Genomic DNA, 22,916 nt, shown 5'->3' with positions numbered 1-22,916 from the left:
TGGACTTTTGCACTGTCCAAAATAAAATAATTTAAATTTAGACATACATACTCTAGATAATCAAATATGCACGACTTCGTATTCGATTTTTTGGAATTTTTAGTTAATTTTAAAATTGTATATGTAAATATATGCTTTGATTTTTTGAGTGTGTAATGAGCTCGGGTTTGTCAACTGTTGGTAAGTAAAGTGAAGCGTAGTAGTGAATACGAACGGGACTTACGCAGAGCTCTTAGTTAGTAACCAAGAAATAAAGTTGGAAGTGATTCAAACACTTAAGTTTTAGACAAACAAAAAAAAAAAGCTAGACAAATGATTCACGAATTTTATGCAAATGAAGAAGTTTTTGTCACCGGCGGTTCCGGTGAGTAAATTTGAAAAAGTTTGGAAAATATCAAAGCCAGCCAAACATGCCCTAAACTTTTTAAATTTTTTGTAAAAAGGTGCCGTCGGCAAAGCGTTAATTGAAAAATTACTTCGATCATGTGATGTAGCTAAAATCTTTGTTCTGCTGCGCACAAAGAAAAATATTAGCATTGAACACCGTCTAGAGAAAATGAAGAGGGCTAAGGTGAGTAATAGAGCAACAATTTTCATACAAGTTTTTTAATATCAGCTTCTAACACTAAAATCATCAACTAGATTTTCAAAGTGTTACGCGCATCTAAGCCTCATATGCTTGATAGACTGGTACCCATACCCGGCGATGCTGCTTTACCTAATTTGGGTATTTCTTCAGAGCACATCATCTTGATGCAAAATGTTTCGATTGTTTTTCACTGTGCAGCGACTGTGCGTTTTGATGAGCCACTGCGTGTGGCTTTGCAATTAAACGTGGGTGGCACCTATGAGGCATTGCTATTTGCTGAGAAGTTAAAAAATCTTAAGATTTTCTTACATGTATCGACATTTTATAGTAATCCTTATTTGAAGTATGTGGAACCAAAGGTAAATCAAATACAAATTACTGTAAGTTGAGAAGTAAGTAATTTATTTTTAGATTTATGATTCACCAATAGATTGGAGAATACTTCAAGAAATGCTGAAGGATGACAATCAACAAGACACTCTCAATATTTTGACAAGAAAGTAAGTTACAGATGTGGAAATGGAAGTGATTTATATTTCATATTTAGTGATATTTCCAAAGGTTAGCATTAGACGAGCTACCTGATCCATATTGACCTCATATATGTATATAAAGGGACTTTCTCTATAGTATTTCCAAACTTTTGGACGAAATAATTGAAAATTCAATCAAAACCCAAAATTTTTCGTATAAAACAGCGTTGTTCTCTAAGCAAATTCTATAGGCTTTCTAGAACTTACTCTACTTGCTATTTCGAAATATGCTAGGTAATCTCCTCCCAAAAGTTGAAGTCTTAATCATCCTAGCGCAGTAAACAAACACATTATATAGTCAATCATTCCATCATGTTCGCACTTCCTATACCTTTTTTAACTGACCTTACCCGGTGAGCATCAGTGCTCCAACTATTTCGTCCCTAAATTATCCCTCAGCAGGGCCCCTAACCTCCAGCGGGTTAGGGGGGAGGAGGTTAGAATATACCCGCGGTAGGTATGCCTGTCGTAAGAGGCGACTAAAGTACCAAATACATACAAGGGTTTGTATAGCGCAACCCTCTCAGGTTGCCAGCGTAATATATAGCTTATCCAGACCCAATTGTCAACCTCATCTAATCGTGGAGAATCCTGTTTCATTAACAGCCGGGGCTCTGTCGACCCCAAACTCCCCATGAATTTAGGAGTGGGAGGGTAGTATGGCCTAGAAGGTCGCATTTGGTCATAACAAATCGTTCCTGAGATGGTCGGGCTTGGTACCGGATCTGCATCCGGCAAAGGACCATCAACGTCGATAACACTGCCCAAGGCCTTCGTGGATTGTCCTTATCGCTACAAAAACAACAACAGGTATAAATTGGGACCAAGAATCGAAGTAAAGGAGGTAGCGAGTAGATGAATAAGAAATTTCCAGGGAAATGAGTTATGGGCTCTCAAATATTGCCTAGTATTGAACGAAATCGGGCTTCAAAATGACTCAAAAATAAAACTCTGATACATGAGTTCAAATGATAATATTAGGACTGAGATTCGCACAAAGCTTGAAAGCTCAGAACACTTCTGTGAGAAATTTGATCGGCAACCCTTTAACAGGTAAGCCAAGAATATGTGAGCAGATAAGAAATTCTAGCTAGCGATCGCGTATTCTCAGACTTATTTTTGAAACTTTAAGATACTGACTGAACACAACAGACTAGGTGTTTGTTTGAAGTAAAACATATTTGACGATGACATATCAGTTATGTTTTTACATGTATATATATGCACCTAAAGTTTGTATAGACTGCTAAGTGTGTAACTTTATCTAAGTTTCGAAATCGTTTGGCAGAAAATTAATACTGCTAAATTTCAGTATACATGATACCCAGTTGCAACTGAAATAGGGGTCTACACAATTCTCCACTTCTAGCATGTATCCACTCTTCATCGCAACCTACTCATTTATAGGTTATACACTATGGCGCGTCTCTCCGCTAGTCAGTATAACCCATTTTGCAGCGAGTTATTTACCTATGCCGCGAGTCTTCGATAATTGCCGCTAGATGGATCTCCTAAACATTATCTAAGTGATGATGAGCATTTTTTTACCCGCAAATGTAGATGTATATACATGTAAAAAAACACTGCTCTTATAAAACATCAGATGCTATAGAAGGTAACGGTTAGTCCTAATAAGGCCCATATTCCACGTTATAACAGCTTATGTTATTCACAATTCGATATAGGTTGTAACTAAAAGAAGACAGATCAGCCCTCTTATAATGTAATCCCAAAAAGACTTTTGGTCTGTTGACTCGATTTTGAACAACTTAAATAAAAAAGAAAAATAAAAATGTAAGGCGCGATAATCTCAGAAGAGATTTAAGGCCGAGCTTCTTTTCCAATTTGCGTCGTGCTCCTTTTAATTTTTCCTACAAATTGGCGGGACGGAACCTACTTGTTTTATGCCGACTCCGAACGGCAGATAAGTTTTCACTGAGAAGCTTTTCATGGCAGAAATACACTGGGAGTGCTTGCTAAATCACTGCCAAGGGCGACCCCGCTTAGAAAAACATTCCCCAAATTGAAAAAACTTGTTTCTAAAAATTTAGATGTAGCTTTTCCAGGAGCGTGAACCCAGGATCTTCGGTGTGGTAGGCGGAGTATGCTACCATCACACCAAGGCGGCTGCCACGAACAACTAACATAGGGTCGGATTTAAATGAAACTTTGTTGAATTGTTAAGAAGCTATGGCATTAGAAAAATGTGATAAATTCATAGGCGCTACTAGATACGTGGGAAGGAGAAGGGCTTACGTGCTTTATAGAGGAGGGTATTATCTTCATATTGTAAACTTGTCAAGGGCCGATAACAATACTATCATTTAATCAAATCAAGAGCGCAGTTGGGGCGGTTTAAGGGAACTTTACCACTTTGTACTGTACGTTTTGACATAGATTAGGTATTTGACTTTTCAAGAACCGTAATAATAATTTTAAAAGTTCAAAAGCGTAGCCAAGGAAGTGAGAAAAAGGAAAGCATTTTTCCTGGGTTTTTGCATACATTTTTGTAGCCCTTTCGCCAAAATCATTAATTTTGGGGGAATAATGGTCACGCTTTATCTGGTGTAAAATTATTCTTCTAATTTTATGTTTCCATAAAGTTTCGTCAGTTTTTCAAGCATGGAATCCAAGACAAAATAAAGTAGCATCCAGGATACAAATATAGAGAGGTAGTTCTTCTTCTTCTTCTTCGCCATTGCAACCATGTGACGTAAACTGTTTTGGCATTCGCTCTTGGAGCAGCGCTATCATATTCTCAAAATATATATGTAACAAAAAAATAATTTTATTCACAATTTTTGTTGTTATATCGGCCTACTGATTTTAAGATCGCGGGTTCGAATCGAGCTCAAGGCCTAACAATAATTTTTTATCATTATTATTGTTATGATAACATTTTTTCTTAATTGAAAAAATTTTTAAATTAGAATAGAAGAAAGAAAAAATTTAAGACAACTGCCAAAGCTCGTTGTATAGATCCATTTCGGGAACTGCTAAATTGCTTCATCGGCAACGTTCAGGCGCCGCTGCTATAACCATTCAGCCACCACAGCGGTTTTTTGTTTGTCTTCATTAATCCTACTTCTATTCTGGTTCGTGCCAATTGATATTCACAACACTGCGACATCTGTTGCAGAATAGCTGTGAAAATTGGACTTGTTTGTTGGCAATGCTGCCATAGTGTCATATTTTTTTTATTGACACTTTTTTCCCCGTGCTCTGGGATGTATTAACAATTTTTGTTGTTATATCGGCCTACTGATTTTAAGATCGCGGGTTCGAATCGAGCTCAAGGCCTAACAAACAAAGACAAACAAAAAAACGCTGTGGTGGCTGAATGGTTATAGCAGCGGCGCCTAAACGTTGCCGATGAAGGAATTTAGCAGTTCCCGAAATGGATCTATACAACGAGCTTTGGCAGTTGTCTTAAATTTTTTCTTTCTTCTATTCTAATTTAAAAAAAAATTTTTCAATTAAGAAAAATTTTTATCATAACAATAATAATGATAAAAAATTATTGTTAGGCCTTGAGCTCGATTCAAACCCGCGATCTTAATAATTTTATTCGCAATTTTACTTTTATTTTTTCCATCGATTCTTTGGTCTATGTTTTTACGTTGAAGAAGCTGTTTTGGGCATGTTTTGAGCCCAAAACTTATCCCGGAAGATAAAAGAACTGCATCTGATGGAAAATATTTCATTATTGTTTCGCTTTTCAATAAAATTAACTGGTAAACGAAAAACAAATAATTTAATTTCGGTAATTATAAAAAAAAAATTCAATAAATTATCGAAATTGTCATACCCAGAGCAAAAGAAGACGTAGTCCCAGTTCCCGAAAAATTGGTGGGGTAGAAACAAATCAATGTTGCGCCAATTTTTATAGAATAACCTTCAGCATAGTTAAGTGGCGTCGAGCGAACTCCTCTGTACTATTGAAGATATTGTGTTATTTTTTTTGAAGTAACGTTTTAGTAATGTTTACTCATTTCACATTGTCACAGCTCTGTAAATATTTATCATTCTAATATTTATAGTTGAATAAAAAATACCACATAAAAAATTAAAAATTCCAAAACATAATTTTGTTGTTGTTCTTATCCCAGATACGTTAAAGTGGAACTAGCTTGTTTCTTGAATCATGTTAGTGTCATATTGGTACTAGGAATTTTTTCGAGACGATAAATCTGCTGAAGGGCCAAATGAGGTAGCTAGTCTGTTTGCTGATTTTTTTTAAATCAAACTTTTCTACTGATGAGAATTCCTATTCTGCAAACTTTTCTTCGAACTTTAGCTCTTACCTAAATTTTGGTTCTCTTGTATTGTCTGTTGAGGACATAGAGATGGGTCTGACTTCACTGAAGCCTTCGTCTGAGACCGACGTTGATGGCGATTTTGCTAAAGAAATGCCCAGCTCTCATCGAACCTCTTAAAATAATGTTTAATTTATCTCTTTCATCAGGTACTTTCATTAATGATTGGAAATTAGCACACATAGTTCCGATTTTGAAATCTGGTAAAAAGAATGATGTTCGGAACTATAGACCCATATCGAAGCTCTCTTCCGTTTCAAAACTTTTTGAGTGCATCGTAAAAGGCAAATTGTTCTTTGCAACCAAGTCGCTTATTTGTCATAATCAGCATGGCTTTATACCAGGGCGGTCCACAGCCTCGAACTTAGCTGTGTTCACCGACTACTGCAATACTGCCTTTTCGGCTGAATTCCAGGTTTACTGTGTATATACAGACCTTTCAAAAGCCTTTGATAAAGTTTCTCATATAGTACTACTTAAAAAACTAGCATTTATGAGCTTCCATTCCAGCTTTTTGGAGTGGATAAAATCGTATCTCACTGATAGACGTTGTGTTGTTACCATTGATGGTGTGTTCTCACAACCTTTCATTGCCTCTTCTGGGGTACCGCAAGGGAGCGTCTTAGGCCCTCTACTATTTGTTCTGTTCATCAATGACATTAGTAGCTGTATTTCCTTCGCAAATTGTTTACTTTATGCCGATGATCTCAAAATATTCGCCAAAGTCCAAGATGCCTCTGATGAATCAAAGCTTCAATGCGATATCAACGCTGTTCATTCATGTTGCCTTCGTTTTCGTCTCCCTTTAAACATAAATAAATGTTTTAAAATGACATTTGCTACAATTTTGCATTTTCGAAGTACGTCCTACCACATTTCTAATACTGTCCTTCAGAATGTTGTCGAAGTAAAGGACCTAGGAGTTTTTTTTGACCCGAAACTGTCTTTTAACAAACATGTTGATTTCATCATTGCGAAGGCCTACTCTGTTCTAGGCTTTATTCGTCGGAACTGCACCAAGTTCTCAGACCCTTATACTCTTAAAATGTTGTATATAACTTCTGTTCGCTCAAACCTTGAATATGCAGTTTTGTCTGGAGGCCGTATAACCAGATATCAATAAAAAGAATAGAACGTATTCAAAAGATGTTCATTAATTTCGCTTTACGACCCCTCAAATTTGATAATCCCATTCCACCCTATGCATCCCGTATTATGCTACTTGACCTACAATCTCTCGAAACCCGTAGGCCAATCTTATATTTGACTTTCATGTTTAATGTTATTCATGGTACCATAGATTGTCCTTATCTTCTGGAAAGGATTACTTTTAACATTCCAAGGCGAAATCTTCTCAGAGTATTTCCCTTGATTTTTCCTTGGGAAAACAAGCTTTTTTGAATATTTTAGTCTCTTATTTTAAGTAGGTATGTTTCATTTTGTAACCTACACCATTGTTATTAGTCTGTAAGAAATGTTCTTTCATAGACAGTATTGAATAAATATATATAAATATAAATTAATAGCTATGTTTTTTGCATGTACAGCCAAATTCCTTATAACCGGACACTCACCGTCGCAGTGTTTTTGTCCGGCTACGGGAGATGTCCGTTTATAAGGGATGAAGTCACAAAATAAATAGCACACATATAAATTGTATTGTACATAGTTTATTTAAGAAATTTTTGGAAGTAAAGATAATTTGCATACTTTAGTATTACATATAAATACATATACATACATATATCGATTAAGTACATTGTACAAGTCTTTACATTTCAATACTAGTTTGATTGAAAAAACTGGGTAATGCTTGATTGCTTGAACAGTGATTGCTTTAATTCGAAATGTTCATTTTCAAAGTGACTCGATATTTTTAATGTGCTGAAAAGCTACATAGTAATTTTTTGCAAATTGTTTCAAGCACGCAACAAGTTTTAAAACCTCATCATTCATCTTCTGAATAACTTATGTTTATAGTATCATCTTTTTGGTCAAATTGAATTTCGTTATTGTTGTTCTCAGTGATTTGGTGAAAACCTTCCAAATCATTTGCCAAATCTAGTCCTTCCTGAAGCCTAGCATAGATTGCCAGTGGAATGTCATCTTCGGGATCAAAATCTGGAAGATCCTCATAAGTTTCCAAAAATCCTGCTTTACGGAAGCAATTTCGGACGGTTGCGGCTTCCACTTTATCCCAATATGCTTTGATGAAATACACATCTTCTAGTACATTAATCGATTTTGAGAGGTCTGAGGCTGAACTTGTATTGTTAATTTTAGATAGCAAGTGTTTTAAAACTAAGCTTCTATAAAAACCCCTGATCTAGGGGTTGGCTAACTGCCGTTGTATTTGGCGGCAAGAAAATAATTTTTATGTTGATTAAGTTTAATTCCTTTGGATGAGAAGCCGCGTTATCTAAACACAAGATAATTTTTCAATTCTAGGATTTCATTCTTCGATTGAACTGCTGCAGCCATTCACTCATTATTTCTCGAGTCATCCATGCTTTTTTATTAGACTTCCAATCCACTGACAGTTTTGCGATTGGAACATGCTTAAAAGATCGAGGACGGGCTGCTTTACCTATAGGCAAAAGCAGCTCCTTATCTCCAGCCATGTTAGCACAGAATAAAATTTTGAGTATTTCCTTTGATAGTTTACCGCCCACGCGGTTTTCGGATTTAAGAGCGAGGCTTTTGTCAGGTAAGGCGCGAAAAAAAAGCCCACTTTCGTCTGCGTTGTAAATGTCTAGAGTACAAGCCTCAGCCTCAGTCAACAGAGATGGCAGTTTTGTCCTAAACTGTTCAACACCATCCTGGTTTACATCTGCAGCTTCACCAGATACGCATTTGAAAGCAACCTTATTCATTATTCGCCATTTGTTTAACCATCCTTCTGAAGCATTAAAATTAGGTACACCCAGTTTGCCTGCAATTTCCATTGCCCTTGCTTTCAAAATGGGACCAGAAATCGGAATGTTTTGACATCTGGCCTTAGCGAACCAATTAAAACACATCTTGTCTCTTTCAGAGCCGCCTTCATTAAGAAAATTTCGCTTTTGATGAACATTAACTCCAGACTCCCATTTAAAAAGACTTTTTTCCTTTATTTTTATTGACTTCAGTAGCTTTTGTTTTGCCAATATTGAACCTTTCAAAGCAAAATAAACGTGTACCTACTACCATTAATTTTTTGGGCTCACTATACTTTACCTTTTACAAAGCTTGCTTGTGATATTTTTGAATTTTGTCTGTTTATGAGAAATTTTTTATGAAAATGGTTTGAAATAATTTGTCCGCGTACGGTTATTAGTGTATCCGTTTAATAGGATGATATTTGTATCAAAAAATTAATGAAAAACCTGTGTGCCCAAAATTTGTCCGGTTATAAGAACTGTCCGTAATGGGGAATTTTACTGTATATACATATACACTTAAACTCCAAATGCACTGAAATTCTTTCGAGACATATAATATAAGTACCTGTGTACATTAGCATAGAGGTTTTTTTCTTTTTCCATTTGATGAAGTACCTTGACATCTGTAATTTTGAATTTTTTGTTTTAATATACATGTAGTACATGGGCTACCAAGCTTTGCTCGGCAATCTTCGAGTATACCGCATAACATACTTTGTTCTAGGTACACGTCATCATTAATCAAACTCTACTTTTATTATATGTACATATATTATATATTTTTAATACCAATATTTGATTTCTTTAATAATAGATTTCAGAAACATATCAAACACTAACCACAAAATGAACTGGATTGAAAAATTTGAAATGGATAATTCCAGCCTATAGTTTAAGGGATTGTTATGACAATTGGTGAAATCGAGAACTAAGTTATTCATGCGCCGAATTATTAATTTCAAAAATTTTTTTAGTTATACACTATGAAAGTCTCACAATTTTATTACATTCCAAAAACTTGTAAATTTCACGAATGACAACTATCAGTTATGACAACTATCAGTTAGTTTATTTAAATGTCAACTTACTTCCCTAAGCGCCATCTGTTGGTAAGTAGTTAAATGGTTAGACATATGACTCTAGTGTTCAACGGTAGCAATGGTGAGATATCTTTTTGCTATGGTGAGAAATCTTTCTAATAGTAATCTGTGAGAAATTGAAATTATTCATTTCATATTTGCCAAAAATTGCATTTAAATATATTTTGCTAGAACTAGCCACGGTGCCTTGATATTGCATTTCAATTTTATTAGCGTATGTGAAATTAAGAAAATTAAGTCGAATCATATGTAAGATTTTTACGAAGATTTTTAACTTGAATGTTCTCCTTTAAAGCTTTAATAGATTATGAGTAAGTAGAGTACTATTTCTTCTAACTACCCCAACCTTAAATGACAACCCTACTCAAAAATGTGCCTATTGTAATGCGGAGTGAAATATCTTTCGTTTGATACCCATATCGGCATATCTCATACAATTTTTTTTAAATTTCGAATAGGTGACAGCCCTAAATGGCAACCCTACTCAAAAATGACTCTATTGTAATGCGGAGTGAAATACCTTTCTTTTGAAACCCATATTGGCATATCTCATGCACTTTTTTATTTCGAATAAGTGGCAACCCTGAATGGCAACCCTACTCAAAAATGTCCCTATTGTAATGCGGAATAATATACCTATCGTTTGATACCCATATCGGCATATCTCATGCAATTATTTTTTTTATTTCGAATAGGTGGCAAACCCCAAATGGGAACCCAATTCAAAAATGTCCCTGTTGTAATGCGGAGTGAAATACCTTTCGTTTGATACCCATATCGGCATATCTCACGAAATTTTTGTTTAATTTCGAATAGGTGGCAACCCCAAATGTCAACCCTACTCAAAAATGTCCCTATTGGAATGCGGAGTGAAATACCTTTCGTTTGATACCCATATCGGTATACCTCATGCAATGTCTTTTAATTTCGAATAGGTGGCAACCCTAAATGGCAACCCTATTCAAAAATGTTCCTATTGTAATGCGGAGTGAAATACCTTTCGTTTGATATCCATATCGGCATATATCATGCAATTTTTTTATTTCGAATAGGTGGCAACCTTGTGAAACATTCTGAGTGGCAACACCTAGGTAGAAAGTCTTAGAAGGTGATACATAATCTCTGTGCCAAATTTCATTTAAATCGGATGAGCCGTTCCCGAGATCGTTCGGGTATACAAACATACAAGAATTGCTCGCTTAAAGTTATAAGATATAATAGTTATAATTTTTCCTTATACCTATTTATATCTTTTCAATTGTAAGCAACTAGAGTTTTTTATTATTATGCGCCCACAAGTATTTATAATACTAAACGATTGAAATGGCATTTCCTCTGCTCTTTGAATGAGCATCTAATGTCATTATCTAGTTTCTTATTTGTATTTTTATTTCATTTTGTAATCATATTGTAATACTCTAAAAATTGTAAATATTTACGAGAAAATAAAGATTATACAATACAATACAATACAATACAATTAGTGCATAACTTTATCTACACTTATGAAATTGTTGCGCATAAAATTGATACTTAAAAGTGTGTGTCTCCACTATTTCTCTATACACAACTGCTATGTGTTGTTGATGAGCGTTTTTAGTCCCATATTTAGATGTACATACATTAAAACAAGTAAGGAAGGCTAAGTTCGGGTGTAACCGAACATTACATACTCAGTTGAGAGCTATGGAGACAAAATAAGTGAAAATCACCATGTAGGAAAATGAACCTAGGGTAACCCTGGAATGTGTTTGTATGACATGTGTATCAAATGGAAGGTATTAAAGAGTATTTTAAGAGGGAGTGGGCCATAGTTCTATATATGGACGCCATTTAAGGATATCGTCATAAAGGTGGAACAGGGCTGACTCTAGAATTTGTTTGTACGATATGGGTATCAAATTAAAGGTATTAATGAGGGTTTTAAAAGCGAGTGCCCCTAGTTGTATATGTATATTTTTCGTCAATAAACCAATCCAAATACCACGTTTCATCTCTTTTTTCGTATTTGGTATAGAACTATGGCATTTTTTTAATTTTTCGTAATTTTCGATATCGAAAAAGTGGGCGTCGTCATAGTCGGATTTCGGCCATTTTTTATACCAATACAAAGTGAGTTCAGATAAGTACGTGGACTGAGTTTAGTAAAGATATATCGATTTTTGCTCAATTTATCGTGTTAACGGCCGAGCGGAAGGACAGACGGTTGACTGTGTATAAAAACTGGGCGTGGCTTCAACCGATTTCGCCCTTTTTCACAGAAAATAGTTAGCGTCATAGAACCTAAGCCCCTGCCAAATTTCACAAGGATTGGTACATTTTTGTTCGATTTATGGCATTAAAAGTATCCTAGACAAATTAAATGAAAAAGGGCGGAGCCACGCCCATTTTGAAATTTTCTTTTATTTTTGTATTTTGTTGCACCACATCATTACTGGAGTTGAATGTTGACATAATTTACTTATGTACTGTAAAGATATTAAATTTTTTGTTAAAATTTGACTTTAAAAAAATTATTCCAGGAACCTAGATACAAAATTTCATCAAGATACCTCCAAATTTACTCAAGTTATCGTGTTAACGGACGGACGGACATGGCTCAATAAAATTTTTTTTCGATACTGATGATTTTGATATATGGAAGTCTATATCTATCTCGATTCCTTTGTACCTGTACAACCAACCGTTATGCAATCAAAGTTAATATACTCTGTGAGCTCTGCTCAACTGAGTATAAAAAAAACACGACTAATATTTGACCATTTTTATACTCAGTTGAGCAGAGCTCACAGAGTATATTAACTTTGATTGCATAACGGTTGGTTGTACAGGTAAAAAGGAATCGAGATAGATATAGACTTCCATATATCAAAATCATCAGTATCGAAAAAAAATTCGATTGAGCCATGTCCGTCCGTCCGTCTGTCCGTTAACACGATAACTTGAGTAAATTTTGAGGTATCTTGATGAAATTTGGTATGTAGGTTCCTGGGCATTCATCTCAGATCGCTATTTTAAATGAACGATATCGGACAATAACCACGCCCACTTTTTCGATATCGAAAATTTCGAAAAATCGAAAAAGTGCGATAATTCATTACCAAATACGCATTAAGCGATGTAACTTGGTGAGTTGAGCTTATTACGCAGAATAGAAAACTAGTAAAATTTTGGACAATGGGCGTGGCACCGCCCACTTTTAAATGAAGGTAATTTAGAAGTTTTGCAAGCTGTAATTTGGCAGTCGTTGAAGATATCATGATGAAATTTGGCAGGAACGTTACTCTTATTACTTTATGTCTGCTTAATAAAAACTAGCAAAATCGAAGAACGACCACGCCCACTTTTTAAAAAAAAATTTTTTTAAATTCAAATTTTAAAAGAAAAGTTAATATCTTTACAGCATATAAGTAAATTATGCCACCATTCAACTCCAGTAATGATATGGTGCAACAAAATACAAAAATAAAATAAAATTTCAAAATGGGCGTGGCTCCGCCCTTTTTCATTTAATTTGTCTAGGATGCTTTTAATACCATAAGTGGAACAAAAATTAACCAATCCTTGTGAAATTTGGTAGAGGCTTAGCTCCTAGGACGATAACTGTTTCCTTGAAAAAGGGCAAAATCTGTTGAAGCCACGCCCATTTTTTATACACAGTCGATCGTCTGTCCTTCCGCTCGGCCGTTAACACGATAACTTGAGCAAAAATCGATATATCTTTACTAAACTCAGTTCACGTACTTATCTGAGCTCACTTTATATTGGTGTAAAAAATGGCCGAAATCCGACTATGACCACGCCCACTTTTTCGATATCGAAAATTACGAAAAATTAAAAAAATTCCATAATTATATACCAAATACAAAAAAAGGAATGAAACATGGTAATTTTATTGGTCTATTGACGCAAAATAAAACTTTAGAAGAAAAATTGGTTAAATGTGTGTGACACCTACCATATCAAGTAGAAGAAAATGAAAAAGTTTTGCAGGGCGAAATCAAAAGCCCTTGGAATCTTGGAAGGAATACTGTACGTGGTATTACATATATAAATAAATTAGCGGTACCCGACAGATGATGTTCTGGATCACCCTGGTCCACATTTTGGTAGATATCTCGAAAACGCCTTCACATATACAACTAAGGGAAACTCCCTTTTAAAACCCTCATTAATACCTTTAATTTGATACCCATATCGTAAAAACACATTCTAGAGTCACCCCTGGTCCACGTTTATGGCGATATCTCGAAAAGGCATCCACATATAGAACTAAGGCCCACTCCTTTTTAAAATACTCATTAACACCTTTCATTTGATACCCATATCGTACAAACAAATTCTAGAGTCACCCCTGGTCCACATTCATGTCGATATCTCGAAAAGGCGTCCACCTATAGAACTAAGACCCATGCCTTTTTAAAATACTCATTAACACCTTTCATTTGATACCCATATCGTACAAAAACATTCTAGAGTCACCCCTGGCCCACCTTTATGGCGATATCTCGAAAAGGCATCCACCTATAGAACTAAGGCCCACACCCTTTTAAAATACTCATTAACACCTTTCATTTGATACCCATATCGTACACAAAAATTGCAGAGTCACCCCTGGCCCACCTTTATGGCGATATCTCGAAAGGGCATCCACCTATAGAACTTAGGCCCACTCCCTTTTAAAATACTCATTAACACCTTTCATTTGATACCCATATCGTACAAACAAATTCTAAAGTCACCCTGGTCTACCTTTATGGAGATATCTCGAAAAGGCGACCACCTATAGAACTAAGACCCACGCCCTTTTAAAATACTCATTAACACCTTTCATTTGATACCCATATCGCACAAACAAATTCTAGAGTAACCCCTGGTCCACCTTTATGGCGATATCTCGAAAAGGCGTCAACCTATAGAACTAAGGCCAACACCCTTTTAAAATACTCATTAGCACCTTTCATTTGATACCCATATTGTACAAACGCATTCTAGAGTCACCCCTGGTCCACGTTTATGGCGATATCCCGAAAAGGCGTCCACCCATAGAACAAAGGCCCACTCCCTTTTAAAATACTAATTAACACCTTTCATTTGATACCCATATAGTACAAACAAATTCTATAGTCACCCCTGGTCCACGTTTATGGCGATATCTCGAAAAGGCGTCCACATATAGAACTAAGGCCCACGCCCTCTTAAAATACTCATTAACACCTTTCATTTGATACTCATATCGTACAAACAAATTCTAGAGTCACCCCTGGTCCATCTTTATGGCGATATCTCGAAGAGGCGTACATCTATAGAACTTAGGCCCACGCTCTTTTAAAATACTCATTAATACCTTTTATTTGATACCCATATCGTACAAAATAAATTCTAGAGTCACCCCTGGACCACCTTTATGGCGATATCTCGAAAAGACGTCCACCTATAGAACTTAGGCCCACTCCCTTTTAAAATTATCATTAACACATTTCATTTGATACCCATATGGTACAAACAAATTCTCGAGTCAGGCCTGGTCCACCTTTATGGCGAAATCCCTAAATGGCGTCCATCTATAGATCTATGGCCCACTTCCTCTTAAAATACTCTTTAATACCTTCCATTTGATACACATGTCATACAAACACATTCCAGGGTTACCCTAGGTTCATTTTCCTACATGGTGATTTTCCCTTACTTTGTCTCCACAGCTCTCAACTGAGTATGTAATGTTCGGTTACACCCGAACTTAACCTTCCTTACTTGTTCTTGATTAAACTTTCGTCAGGTGCCGCTACGATACATAGCACTTTTCGTGCGAATCTATTTGAAATAAATAGCAAACCCCAATTATTATATAATTAAGAAAAAATATTGTTTCAGGTTAATTGTTGGCTTCCCAAATACATACACGTTTACAAAGAATCTGGCTGAGAGTGTAGTTAAAGACTTTCAGGGCCGGTTACCGATTGCTATATATAGACCATCTATAGGTAAGAAATAATATTTTGACTACTTAGTGGAAAAGCATTATCCACGAGTTTTGTTAAAGAAGGAATTTGAATCTGATTGAAAAATTGACTTCATCAATAAAAATTGGATTTTCAGATAAGGCAATTCTCTCAGTTTAGGAAGCGTAGTAAACGTAGCAAATATTCCAAGTTTTCTAGACCAGATATACAACACTCAGAGAACGCAAGACTTACTTTCAGTCTGAACTTTACTTTCATTCCGTACCTCCATTAAACGCCAAAAGTTAAATACAAAGTGTATATTCTATGCATTCAAAAAGTTTAAAAAACTGCCGCGTACAGAAAATTGTTGTTTTTTATTTCAGTTTCAATATTTTTAACACATTTATAAATTTTCCTTTCAAAAATAATTTAGAAAATTGTTCACAAATATATTTCGCTGTTGCGTTTAGAAAACTTTTGGCAATAAAATGGAAAACTTTATACTTTTTTATGGATTCTAGACTGAGAGAATAACCCTAATCTAGTTCTTAGAAAAAATCTTTCTTCAACTAAATTATGAATAAGGCGCTTCCTTAAAAAAAAAAAGATGTTAAACAATGTGTTTTTGACACAATCTGATATAAGGCACTCTTCTTCTTCTTAAATATTTAAAATTTTTTCAGTCCTGCAAGCTCTTTCTGATCCAATACCCGGCTTTCCGCCGACTATGATGGGCGCTCTGGGACTTTTTGTGCTTGTCGGTGCTGGTATTTTAAAAACAGTTTTCATGTCAAAAGCACTACGTTTTGATATAACACCACAAGATATCTGTATCAAAACAATGCTATACTATGCCTATCGTGCTGGAAGGGAATATAGCGCTAAAAGGTAAATTTTGGGAATTGTTGATCGGCTTATTAGGTACCTCAGGTCTTTATTTGCACCCTTTATATTCAGCGCAATATCAAATGTTCCTGTTTATATGCCATCATCATCTAAACTTTCACATCATACTTTCTATCAAATGTGTCAAATAATGGAGAATGATCTGTGGTATAAGGGAGCTTTCGAAAAGAATTTCATGTTGCCGGGTGCTCATTATACAGAAAATCGTTTTGTGTATAAGTTTTTGGTAAACCTTAGATCAAATTATAATTTTGAAGCATTTAAAAGCATTTTTTGGTTTACTGTTAACCATGCTTTAGGTTTTCACTAAGCAAATATTTCCAGCCATGTTAGCGGATGGCTTACTCGTATTGTTTGGTCGTAAGCCCATTCTTATGGGCATTGTACGTAAAGCATACAACACATTGGAGGTAATGCAACCTTTTCTTTTCAACTCCTATGACAGTCCGGGTATAACATATTTTCATGAATGTCTAGAGGTCACAAAAGGGTTTGTATGCGAAATGCACTATATCGTAAACAAATATAATATTGTAGTTATTAAATTAACAATTTGTTACAAATTTCCTTCCAGCACTGAGTTAGATCTTAATTCAGATGTCTATCGCGCCAAAACGGATGAGGGTCTGGTTGATATTTGCACAACAATGATATTTTCTATTCGTCAATATTTGCTAAATGAAGATCCCAAAACAATACCATTGGCTCAGAAGAGGTTAAGAATGTAAGTATATGAAAATCTAAACATTTTTAATACTAAGCAAAACGTTCACATCAAATGGAAACAAGAGAATACTATAATGTTTTACCCCCTCTTTATTTTCAGAAAACGTTGGATGTATAATATTTTGCGTGCTATTTTGGCGTATTTTATACTGCGTTGGTGTTATGGGTATTTGGTTAACGTTATGGCAAGTATGACGTCCAATAAGAAACAAATGCCGGCACTACAGACTCTGTGATAATATTTGTATCATACAATGATTAAAAATAATGTAAGGTTAGGACAGAATAGCCTACCATTTTCTCCGTTAGCTCTCCTTTGGAAAAAAAACTATCGTAAAAAAAAATTAGTTGACAAACGGTTGGCCCAAGACTTCATTTTAACAAAATAAATTCCATGAAAGGGTTAAAAAAAAGGGTGGGCTAAGCTGCGCTAACCTTAGGTGAACAAACCACAGTGTGAAAACAATCATTTGGAATTTCTTTGGTTTTGGAGGTTTCATAAATAAATTTTGTTAAAGGTAATTCTTTTGCAAAGGTGGGCTATCCTGGGTTAACCTTAGGCAAACGAACAACAGCGAGAAGATGATCATGTTGCATTTTGCTTTTTTTTTTTAAGGATTTTACAACTTGAAAATATTTTTTAAAGGAATTTTTTTTCCAAGATTGGGCTAAAATAGTTTTTACTAAAAAATCGCTCTTCGGGTTGTCAGCTTCATACAGTCCTAGGCGTCGCCGAAAAAAATATATCGCGTGCAAGGCCTGCCAACGGAAGCGTCCCTTTTTCCTTCAATAATTTGAAAAGGAAAATTATAAACGGCCAAATTCTATATATGTAATTTAACCCTAAAAGATTCTCAGTTAGCACTTAACACGATTTCTCCAGTTTGTTCGCCTCCCGAAACTTGACACTGTCACCGACCAAATCATCGGCGACCCTATTTACAACATGGACGCTCCAAATGACGACCATTTTGAACATTTACATCGATGGCATTACGCTACCGACTGTCCCACACCCAAAAAATCTTGGGTGTGACGTTCGATCGGATCTACATTTAGGAGAGCATGCAATCGCAATTGTTCTTAAAATCCAAAGCCCTAATAAAATCCTCAAATCTCTTGCCGGCAGCACTTGGAGTAAAGAAAAAGAAAAGCTCATTACGACTTAAAAAACAATTTGACAGCCGATTGCATGCTACGCGTCTCCGATATGGTTGCCAAGCCTTAAGGTTAGTCATTGGAAGAAAATACAGGCCTGTCAAAATACTGCCCTCAGACCCGCTACGGGCTGTCTTCTTATGTCCGCAGAGTACCACTAAACAATGAGACAAGAGTACTCCCCATTAGGGAGAGAAATGAAACGCTGAAAAAACAGTTTCTGTTGAATACCCAGAAACCTGGGCATTCCAACAGACATCTGATTGATGAGACTACACCTCCCAGTGGCTTAAGGGGCGATCTCCGTAGGCATTATGAGGAAACACGGCACCTGAAAATACAGCCGTATCAAGCAAAAAAGCACAAGCAAGTCCTCAGTGATATCGGCGTCGGACTTCTATGTCTTCTATGTCGGGAATTGCCCGATTCTTTAAGAAAAATATTGAGAACTTGCCGAAGAGAAATGCACTCTCCCTAGGGTAACGTGCGTCACTCTAGCTCCAGATTCAACGCTGACATACAATATGTATGTCCTCCTTGCAAAGTGTCCCCACATGTCACCAACCATCTCGTCAATTGTAAGGTGGAACCAACGCCTCTAACACTCCGCTCACTATGGTCCACCCCTGTTGAAACTGTTGTTTTCCTAGTCCAAGAACCAACTCAAGAGTGTCGTTTCTAAATGGAAGCACGAAGTGTCTGAGAAAGGTGAAAATTTGCCAGCTAAGAATCCAGTTCCTAGTGATGGGATATATGTGAACGTTGTCTTGTTCTCATATAAAAATATATGGAGACGGGATAACATTTCCCTGAAAAATTTATTTGGAATCACGCTAAGGACTTGTTTCTGACGACAAAAACCACCTCTCCGCAGTTATAAAACTAAAAATATTTTGATACTGATAAAATATAAATCGCTTAAGCCTCAAACACATTCGACTTTTGTGTCATTTTGGCACTGGCGTCACTTTGAAAGTTTCCTGCCCCAATGAACGCAAAAGGAAACTAAAATTTTGCTTTTTTCATTCGAAAAATATAATTAAAAATTGTTGATTCAAAAAAGCATATATTTTTGTTAATTGAATGAAAATATAATAAATGTATGTGAGCACAATTCAAAGGCTGCAAAAAAAGAAACTGACAACACAAAAAAATGTAAGGTTTTGAAATTCTTTTATTTTACTTTGGCGATTCCGTTGCGTTGCCTGTGGATTAAGAACATAGCCGTGAAGACTTGTGTGTTGGCTCAACCTAAGCGTCAAGACTACGAAAAAGTCGAATGTGTTCGGGCCTTAAAGCGTGGTTGTGAATGTGGTTGAGTTGGGTGGCAGCTGTCCAGTTATGGCCGAGACACAATGAAGTTGTTCATACAGATGCGTTCAAATTCAATCTTATGCATTCCAGTAAAATCGCCACAATCACGCAAGATGTTGCATTTGTAAATGTGCAGGAGCTTCAGACTTGGCAATTGTGGTTTATTTCATCTTGGCAATTCACATACAAAATTTTGCGTATCACTGTTATAAACATTCCCTCTATACAAAAAATATACTTTTGCGTCCTATTCATCTGTTAAATTGCAGTTTTGAACTGTGTAGAATGTTAGAAAAGTTATCAACGAGTGCGAAAAATAATTTCACTTGCAAAGTGTGCCAGCACCCTTAGCCAAAGCAAATGTCAAATTCTTCTTATACCGTTCTTCAAAAAAGAACGTGCAATTCACTCATAATGCATAAGATTGAGTTAAACGCAGCTGTTTATGTGACGGGGATTTTAAGGAACAGCTTGCTTGGATACTGTTATGTTCGTCCGTTGTATTATCACACACTCTAACGGTGAAACTGGCTTCCAGTTATCAAGTCAACCGCTTCGTGGCAACGCTAATGCTACGAATAATGGGCTCAGCAGATACAAGCCATCACCATCACGACATATGCTATTTCCCACTGGCAGCACGTATATGGCGCAAAGTAAGGCAAATTAAGATTGATATAAATACTTTTGTTCAGCAAAAAAAAATTATAGATTTCATTATCAAAATAATAGTATAATTAAAATAAAATAGCTAGTGGTGAAGTGACGGGGGGGGGGGGGGGGGGGGGGGGGTTGCAAGGGGGCATCTTGCCCCGGGCGTTACTCGCAGGGGGCGCCAAATGGTTCGCAAAGCAGAAGTTCCTGGATAAATAGTACTTTTATTATAACTGATTTCTGGAAAATATTGATTTCTAGAAAAATTTTCTATACTAAAAAATGCATTCATATATCCGGAAAACTGCGACAGGTTCTGGAATAATCGAAATAATATATCCTTTTTTCTCACGTTCAACGTTACGATGGGAATTTTTAAAAATGCTTTAACAAAAACTGTCAAACGTGAATCTGAAACACGATGAAGCGCCAGAATACAAGCGTTAGAGTTATTTTCGATGGGCTAGAGAATGTAGTAGAACAAAAAAATATTGGCCGCGGACGCAAGAAAACCTCACTACGCCACTGAAAATAACCTTGCGTAATTGTACACACCAATCATTCTTAGACGTATACTGTATATAAAAAAAATTGAGTACGACATATGTGAAGTAACTGACGTAGGTCAAAAGTAGAAAATTGGCAAAGTATGACGGATTCGAAGAATGATACATTGACCATCTGGCGTTTACCATTAAAATGAACACAGCCAAGTTAGCTTACCGTTTTCTACTTTTCCGCAAAAAAAGTGACGTATTGCATCTGATTAAGCCATAAGGCACACATCGATTTTAGAGTTTTCCTTAGGAGATTCGAATATTTATGCCTTGTACTCGCAACGTTTGAACAGCTAAGCATAAGGTAATGTGATAATACAACCTCGTCGTCTTACAAACTGCTAGCACAATTTTAGCTGTCTAATATATTAAGACGCACCACATGAACTCCCATTTGGCACTCTAATAACAAAGAAAAAATGAGCTTTTGTGAGCCCCAAAAGCTCCGCCGAGCACTTGAAGTCAACAGTGGGTCAGAAATACTTCACAACACGGCAAAAATGGTATCAGCCCCGCGTTTAAGGCAGCAGAAAGCAAGTGGCCAGGGGATTCCCTAGAATGCCTGTCAGTGCCAGGAGATCTGCCTCACAGTTGCCACGGATAGCCTTATGCCCTGGTATACAGATAATTTATTTTTTTTTATCAAAAAGAAAATTGAAGCAATTTTCCTCGTCGTCACGGTGGCACTGAGCTGAAGTAATTTCATGAAAACTTCAAAGTTAAAAAAAAAAAAAAAATAAATATAATAATTAATCATGAATCATATAATTGGAAAATTTATAAATTCGTTCAAAATCAGTGCTCCTTCCGATATCACATGTTATGTACGAATTACAATTGTGCTATTTTTACTGCAGTTGCTGTGCGTCTTCTTTAATTTGCTGCTAAATTACGTAAGAGAATACTCAAACAAATTTTGGATGCCGGAATAAATAACAACAAAATAAAAGTACAAATAAAGGATTTAAAAATTTTGTGTTAAATATAAATGTAAATTATGCTGAAGCTGTAAGTCTTACGACCATCAAAAATATAGGGCATATTACTACCTGACTTTGACTGCCGCGTATACTAGGGCGCACCGAGCCATAACGTTTCATCAAATCGGTGAGATCATTTCGTGATACCGTATACTCTGGTATATTGAGCAGAGAACCCTGGAGAAAATGAAGGTGAGTTTGTGAGAAATTTGTTCTGTTGAATAGCATTGCGCACTTACCTGGTAGAGAATATCTGGACGATACATTGTGCCACTACCCCAATTTTCCGACTCCGGTTCTATACTTTCCAAATGTGGTTGACTGCGATGGCGTGCCCTGTCGATACTGTTGGGGGCCTCAGGTATAGTTTTTGTTGGGTCTTTTCCATTTGAAGCATTTATAGCCCGATTGTTCTGTAAAGGGACGAAAAAGTTTAAATGCCCAGTTGTAGCAGGATAAGCTTCTTACGGAGAACAGGAATCGGATACAAACAATCTAACAATTAAACAAAGTGGTAAAGGTTTCAGCTTTCAAAAGCATTCCATTAAACAAAAAGTCGTACGAAAAACGCAGAAACAGGGTAAAGGATTTTTGCTTTTTTTTTTAAATCGGATAGGTGGTATGGTATATCTTACAGCGTGCTTGGATAACGTGCAGATAGAAAGCTAAGATATTCAACTATACATTGTATGTATGTATACTCAGTAATATAGTGCTAACGTGCTATGAAACATACATTTGTGCTAGTATATGACAGGACGGTAAGAACTGATTGATTTATATTGGGATCATTTGCAATTGTTGGGAAGGAACTACATTTTACTTGCGCTAACAACATTGTCAAGTCGAGCGAGAGCATCCGGCAATGCGCAAAAGAGGACCGCTGCGTACGCAACTGTAGTTTTGACGAGCGCACAGATGAAGAAAGAAAAGAAGAAGAAGAAAATTAGAGAATGCTTGTATAAAAAGATTATTGAAAATCTTACAACAATAATTGATGATTTTTTTAGAACTTCTAATTAAGTGCAAAAGTTTCTTAATACAGGTAGAAGCGAAGATTTGATACCCAGCAGGAATCCATTAAACAGTTTTTGTCGCTTTTTGCCTAGGTCATTGCGTTGCATCAACAGCAGCGAACAGAAAATGAGCAGTGAAATTTTGTTTAAAATTTCGTCAGTTAAATTCTGTTCTATTTTCGATATTATAAGAAAACATTT

At 36.0% G+C, this 22,916-nt stretch overlaps 2 protein-coding genes across 9 annotated transcripts in view; one reads left to right on the top strand and one right to left on the bottom strand.

Annotated features, from left to right (window-relative positions):
• Mct1 (Monocarboxylate transporter 1) overlaps nucleotides 1-22,916 on the bottom strand; it is an 854,653-nt gene that overhangs the window by 13,690 nt on the left and 818,047 nt on the right. For 7 of the 8 annotated variants that reach the window (XM_067784501.1, XM_067784503.1, XM_067784499.1 and 4 more), the window contains 3 exons: nucleotides 22,523-22,594; nucleotides 21,939-22,112; nucleotides 21,769-21,876 (listed from right to left, as the gene is read on the bottom strand). In XM_067784501.1, coding sequence (XP_067640602.1) covers nucleotides 21,769-21,876; nucleotides 21,939-22,112; nucleotides 22,523-22,594 — 354 coding nt within the window. The remainder of the gene's footprint in view (nucleotides 1-21,768; nucleotides 21,877-21,938; nucleotides 22,113-22,522; nucleotides 22,595-22,916) is intronic. The other variant, XM_067784506.1, reaches the window with a different exon arrangement.
• On the top strand, nucleotides 80-17,399 carry FarO (Fatty acyl-CoA reductase in oenocytes). The gene is made up of 10 exons (XM_067784507.1): nucleotides 80-364; nucleotides 444-571; nucleotides 643-948; nucleotides 1,001-1,089; nucleotides 15,334-15,443; nucleotides 16,088-16,292; nucleotides 16,362-16,536; nucleotides 16,610-16,800; nucleotides 16,885-17,034; nucleotides 17,137-17,399. The coding sequence occupies exons 1-10, from the start codon at nucleotides 313-315 to the stop codon at nucleotides 17,270-17,272; spliced, it is 1,542 nt and encodes a 513-aa protein (XP_067640608.1). The 5' UTR covers nucleotides 80-312; the 3' UTR covers nucleotides 17,273-17,399.

Source organism: Eurosta solidaginis, chromosome 4 (assembly GCF_040869045.1).
Source record: "Eurosta solidaginis isolate ZX-2024a chromosome 4, ASM4086904v1, whole genome shotgun sequence".
Classification (NCBI taxonomy): Eukaryota; Metazoa; Arthropoda; class Insecta; order Diptera; family Tephritidae; genus Eurosta; species Eurosta solidaginis.
Note: the sequence above shows the minus strand (reverse complement) of the source record. Positions and strands in the feature narration are given on the sequence as shown.